General features: G+C 48.4%; 1 protein-coding gene across 1 annotated transcript; it reads right to left on the bottom strand.

Moving 5' to 3' along the window:
* Positions 1-343: 343 nt before the first annotated feature.
* On the bottom strand, positions 344-1,530 carry LOC128971717 (protein BTG1-like). The gene is made up of 2 exons (XM_054387347.1): positions 1,413-1,530; positions 344-1,256 (listed from the first exon to the last, which is right to left on the bottom strand). The coding sequence occupies exons 1-2, from the start codon at positions 1,528-1,530 to the stop codon at positions 904-906; spliced, it is 471 nt and encodes a 156-aa protein (XP_054243322.1). The 3' UTR covers positions 344-903.
* Positions 1,531-6,000: the final 4,470 nt, after the last annotated feature.

Raw genomic sequence — 6,000 nt, 5'->3', positions numbered from 1 at the left:
GAAGAGTCCTTTTGCTTCCATTCAGATACAAAATGCACTGAAGAAAAACAACACAGCTTCACACAGACTACTTAGCTCTACTCAGACTCTCAGCCAGAAAGCTTAAAGATGAGTGTCCAGAGCTACACACCTTCCTATGTGAAGATACCCGAGATGATCAGGATTAGCTAAAGTGAGCTCTGAGAGCAGTGTAAAAAGCCTTGAGACAAAAAAAAAAAAAAAAAAAACAACCAAAACCAACACTGAAAAACACAAAAATCACCATCAACTCAAAAGCAATTTAAACAAGTCTTTATTGTTCTACTCCAAGAACTAGAAATAACAAGACAAACTAATTCCCCAATTCCTTTGTGTCATGATGGAATCCAACCCTCAAACAAACACATGCTTTGAAGAAAGGAAAAAACAAGAGTTATTTTTGTTTGTGCCTCACCACCAAACCTGAATGACCCTGAGAGAAGTCCATGCAGACAAATCACTGGGAAGTTGTATGTGCAGCTTGTTAGAGCTGTTTCCCACACTCCCCCCCGCTTTGTGTTATTGCTCTGCAAACTGAGGAATGTTTTAGCAAGTGTTAAATCTTGACTAAAATCCATCATAAAGAGTGCTACAATATTGCTTTTTATTACAAAGAGCCAAAACATTTTTTTTAAAATAGAAATGTGTAAAACAATCAACTGACTGTACAGTGCATTTACAGTACACAATCCAGAAAGTGTATCCATGCAGTGTGAAGAACTGCTTTATACATTAGCCCTTGGCCACAAAGAACTTGGCAGCGCTACTACAACTTGAATGACTATAGGGGGGAAAAAATATAATTAAAAACCCAAGAATCTCAGTAACATCTAAGTTTACCATTAGAATGGGATACATACATCATTATACATAGAATGGTAATTTTTAACTAGAAACTGTCATCATGTTGTAATTCTTGGAAGGGCTGGATCTGCCAATTCTCCACTCCTCCTTACAGCTGGTCCTGCTCTCCACCGGCTTGGTTGCCTTCCCACCAGGCTGGGGGCTTTCGTAAAGGACACAGATAGATCCATCTTCACCTATGCGATAAGACACTTCGAAAGGGTCGACCCACAGAGTTAATTCGCTGGGCAAGAGCTGGAAGAGTCTTTCGTGGCTCAGTCCAATCATCCCCGCTGCCTTTCCTATCAAGGGGTCCATCTTATGGTTGATCCTAATGCACCGGTACCCGGAGCCCTTGGAGGGCACCAGGGGGAACCAGTGGTGCTTGTAGTGCTCTGCGGGAGGGAACAAAGAGCAGCTTTACCGCGGGCCCGAAGCCCCACTGCCCTTCAGCCCCGCGGAGCCTGCGCTGCGCCGGACACCCCACCGCGGGCAGAGGCAGGGGCCACTGGCCGGGAAGGAAGAGCCCCCCAACCCCCGCCCCCGCTCACCGCGTAGCGCCTCCTGCAGGCACTCCCGGAAGCACCGCAGCTGCTCTTCGCCTATACCGCCGGCGGCCCGCAGGAGGCGGGTGACGAACGCCGCCGCCGTGGAGATCTCGGTCCTCATGGCCGCCCCGACCGGAGCGCACCTCCCCGTCGCTGCCGCTGCCACCGCCCCGGCCCACTGCCAGCGCCACCTCGCCCGCCCCGGGGCCGCCCCCCGCGCCTCCGGCCAATGGCGGCTCCCCGCAACAGCCGCATCGCGGCCCGGCACACCGCCCCGGCTGCCAGGCCGAGGCCCCATTGGCGGCAGCGGGCGCAGGGCGGGGCGGCCTCGGCGGCTGCGCGCAGCCATTGGGCCGCGCACGGGCCGGGCCGTGTTTGTTTTGTTGGCGGAGGGGCGGCGTCTGGCGCCGAGAGGCGGACCGGGTCGGGTCGGGTCGGGTCGGGTCCTGGTGCCCGCCCCGCGGGGCGCGACCATTGGGCCGCTGAAAAGTAACGGGGCGATCGGCAGTGCCGCGTCGAAAAGCAAGACGCGAGAGCGAGTTGAGACTCTGCAGCATGGAGTCACGCTCGGGCTTCCCTCTGCCGCTTTGCGAGATCACACAGAGCCAGCGGCCGACCCTGCCCGGTATACAACCCTGGCCGCGGGCACTCCCACACGGAATCCATCTGGAATGGACCTCTGAAAATCATCTAGTCCAGCCTACCCTTCCCCTTGTTTCTCTCCCTTTCCCCCCTTTCAGTTCTTACTTGCAGTCCAACTGAAATAACAGCTTATGTACACATTCCTGTTCACCGTTTACAGTCTGACCACATTGTTCTCTTGAGTTCCTCTACCTGCTCTGTTGGAGCACCAGATCCCTACCCCAGGCTACCCCAGCTCCCTTCACCCATGTCCTTTCAGTCCTGACCACCATGGGACATCCATCACCAACAATACCCCAGGCAGACACAGCAGTTACCTCGCCTCATACCCTTTTCACTCATTTCTCAAGACCCAGTATGAGCAAACTCTAAGAACACGTCATCACCATCTCTTGGACACAGCATCAAGGCCAAGATGCTCTTACATGACAAACAGCAGGGCAGCTCAAGCAACAACCCCTCCTTTAGCCAAGCACAAAACATTTTCAGTGAGAGCAATGCCAGAAACTACAGGTTATCTTCAGGCAGAGGTGGTACAGGAAGCATCAGTTTTCTTTTGAAAGCCTCCTTCCCTGAAGTAGTGGGGAATTTGGCACACTTGAACAAGATTAAGAACAGAGTTGAAGTACACCAAATTCTGCTTGCTCAGTGCAGAACTACAGTTAAACTTGTTGACAAACATACCTTTGCCTGTATTTAGAATACTGAACTACATCTTTTAAACGCAATACCAGTCTGGAAAGATTTTTGTTGTTAGAAATAAATACAACCCCAATGCTTGTTGGAGCATAAGACAGCTGTGTATGTGACACCACCCATCATCTCACCTATCTGGCCCTGCAGCCTGGCAAATTCACTCACCTCCAGGATCTGGACTCTCTGCTCCTTTTCCCCATTTTGAGTGTGGCCCAGCATGGTCCTGTCAGTGATGCTGTCCCTCTCCCAGCAACATAAGCTGTGACCGCCCACCCGCCATAGGTGTCCTGGCTTGGCCACAAGAGTCACTCGCCCCAGCCACCTTTGACATGCTTCAACTATGGTTTTGTTTGAGACAAGGCTGGAACCTATAGGGATCTCCTGGCCTCCTTGCTCAGGCTACTGACAGCTGTGGATATTCACTTCAATGTCATCTCATCTTTGTGATATGATGGCTTCAGTAGCCAGTGGGTATTGCCTCTTCCTCAGCTGTGGGTCCTGTTCCCCCAAAGCAATTGCTGCTGCACAAGTGGAAGGCTTCCTTCTTGCAGTACATAACATAAACCCTTCTTAACTACCATTGCAAAGCCCTGGTAAGGAATTTACTCCCCAGAGGTCAGGCAAGCCAGAGCTCTACCTGTCCTCTTGAGCTGCAGAAAGGTCCAACACTGTCAGAAGCTGCATAAGCACTGCAAGAAGCCCTACCTCTAGTTGCTGGGTTTAAACTTGTTTTTAAAAGTGAGGCTGGAAACCTGGGCACACTTTTATTCCTGCTGTTGAAAAAATGCCAGTTTGGCCATGGCCAGAGTTTGTTACCTTCAAATACTACTATTAAATGTGTATGAGGATGTTTTATTCATCCTACTTATTGTGGGTATTCCTCAGTCCTTGTCTCTTACAGTATACCTGAAGACACCCAAGATGCTGGAAGTCATGTAATCTAGCTTGTCTTACTCCAGAAAAAGACACTGCACATGATGCCATCAGACAACTTAGAAGCATTGAAGTCTACTGCTCTCAAAATCCATCTGCAGTGCTGGAGCAAGGCTATTCTTAGTGGAAGCATGTTGGAGAGCAGCCACAGCAAGAGATGCTAGCAGCAATCACAACAGCAGCCCCAGAGCTTTGTGTGGTTCATGTTTCTGCATACTCCACTCTCTGAGGTGGAATATGCTTATGGTGCCAACATGCCAGCTTCTGTTTTCTGTGCTCAAGATGACTGGAAATCTGCTGTGCTCAGAGCTCGCCTGTTCACTGCATTAGTGTGTTCACAAAAAGCTGATTTCTAAGCTTTTTCAACATGCAGCTTCAAGAAATGAGGGCAGTCTTTCACATAAAACCATCCTTACATTGCCTAGTTTCTAATTTCATTTTTTGTCTAGATAGCTTAAGCCACAGTTATCTCTAAAAAGAGTGTATTCAAAGTACTTATGATGCTTAACTATCCCCAAACAGATAAAAGTGATCTGCTGCTTGCTTTTCTGATCCAGAATGAAGAAGCTAATAGCAAGAAGCCTCTAAATGCTTCAGTAGAACAATGACATGGTAGTTTAGCTGAATGGCAAGGTGCAGATTAAGTTTTACATACAAGAAGGTAGAAATTAGAGGCCTGTTAACTAGCTAATGAAAAAAACCAAAACTGTCTGCCTTGTTCTCTAAAAACATCAAGATCAGTAAAGACATGGAATTTTCCTACATTGTTAAAGTCAGTTTAGGCAGCCACCAATATATGCAAAGACAAAATTGAAAGCAGTAACAGCTCACACTTGTGGTTGGATGTCCAAGAGGGTGACCGCATTTCGAGACCTCAGGAGTCATTTTAGGACCTCACTAGTTATCATTTGCCATTGCGTTTCACTTCATACAAAGCTTTAGACAGAAATCACAAAACAAAAATCAGAGGAATGGACAGCGGGCTCTTCCAGACTTTCTCCTGATCTCTGGACCAGCGGTGTTTAGTGCTGCGGTCTGAGGCCGCAGCCAGCCGGCGGCTTTGCCGTTAAACGGACAGCTCAAACGGCTGCTGCAACACGGCCCCCAGCTCCCGGCACGGTAGGAGACTGACGCGGCTCCCGGCGTCGCGGCTAGCGCGGGCTGTGGGGCCCAGCTCCGAGTCAGAGCCGCACAGAGAGAGCTGGGGCAAACAGGGCGGGGCGCGGCAGTTCACAGAATCACAGAAGAGACCTCCAAGATCTTCCAAGTCCAGCCCTCGACCCAGCACTAAACCATGTTCCTGAGCGCCGGGTCCATACGGGGCTTGAACACCTCCAGGGACGGTGACTCCACCACTGCCCTGGGCAGACCATTCCAATGTTTGAGAAGCCTTTCAGTGAAGAAAAAAATCCTAATACACAGCCCTAAGCTTCCCCTGGTGCAGCTTGAAACCATCTCCTGCCATTTGCCACCAAAGAGGCTGCCCCCTCCTCACTCCAACCTCCTTTCAGGTAGTTGTAATGAGCGATGAGGTCTCCCCTCAGCCTCCTCCAGACTGAAGAACCCCAGCTCGTGTTATACTCAAATGTTTTGAGAATCAGAACACAACCCCCAACTCTCCAGCTTTGGAGACTTCTCTAGTAAAGCTATTCAGGTACATGCCAACTGTATCACTCCACTTTTGAGCAGACACAATCATCACTTGCTAGTTATGTGAAGGAAAATAAGAAGAAAAAAGAAGAGTAAGGCTATGTTATTTGGTCTAAACCATTATCCCTGTGCAACAAAACCTCACGATTGCTTTAAGATAAGCTCTGGGATTTTTCTGCATGCTCTGTCAAGTACTTATCCCAAACACTCCTACATCTTACTCATAGCCCTCCTCTTGAATTTCTGAAATAGATCTTTCCCCTACCATATCTACACTGCATGACTTCAAACCTCTAAACACCCTGATAGCACCATCACAAACACAGTAAGTCAGCCACTTGTTTCCAATTTCAAACATCAGACAAAGAAACAACACTTGCTTGGAAGTAAGCAATCAAGTTCTTTCTAGTATGAAAATAAATATAGTATTACTGTTAACAGCAGTAAGAACTGAACAAATCCAGACAAAGATTATTAAATGTAACTATTATGCTAAAAAGCTTCCCTCTTCCAGGCTGTATGTGTCCACATACACACACACACAAACTCCCAATTATATACAGGCTGATTTTACTGTAAGTCAGAAAAAGGTTCTGCTAAAGCCAGAACACATTAAGGGATCTATTTTTAACTCTTTTGAGAGAAATTTCAGTGAAGATCAGAGTAAAAG

This window comes from Indicator indicator, chromosome 15 (assembly GCF_027791375.1).
Source record: "Indicator indicator isolate 239-I01 chromosome 15, UM_Iind_1.1, whole genome shotgun sequence".
Lineage (NCBI taxonomy): Eukaryota > Metazoa > Chordata > Aves > Piciformes > Indicatoridae > Indicator > Indicator indicator.
The sequence above is the reverse complement of the archived record's forward strand: the minus strand, read 5'-3'. Positions and strand labels throughout refer to the sequence as shown.

Coding starts and splice junctions, on each gene's coding strand:
- LOC128971717 (XM_054387347.1), bottom strand. CDS start 1,530: ATGAGGACCGAGATCTCCACGGCGGCGGCGTTCGTCACCCGCCTCCTG. Junction 1,257..1,412: donor CCTGCAGGAGGCGCTACGCG/GTGAGCGGGGGC, acceptor TCCCTCCCGCAG/AGCACTACAAGCACCACTGG.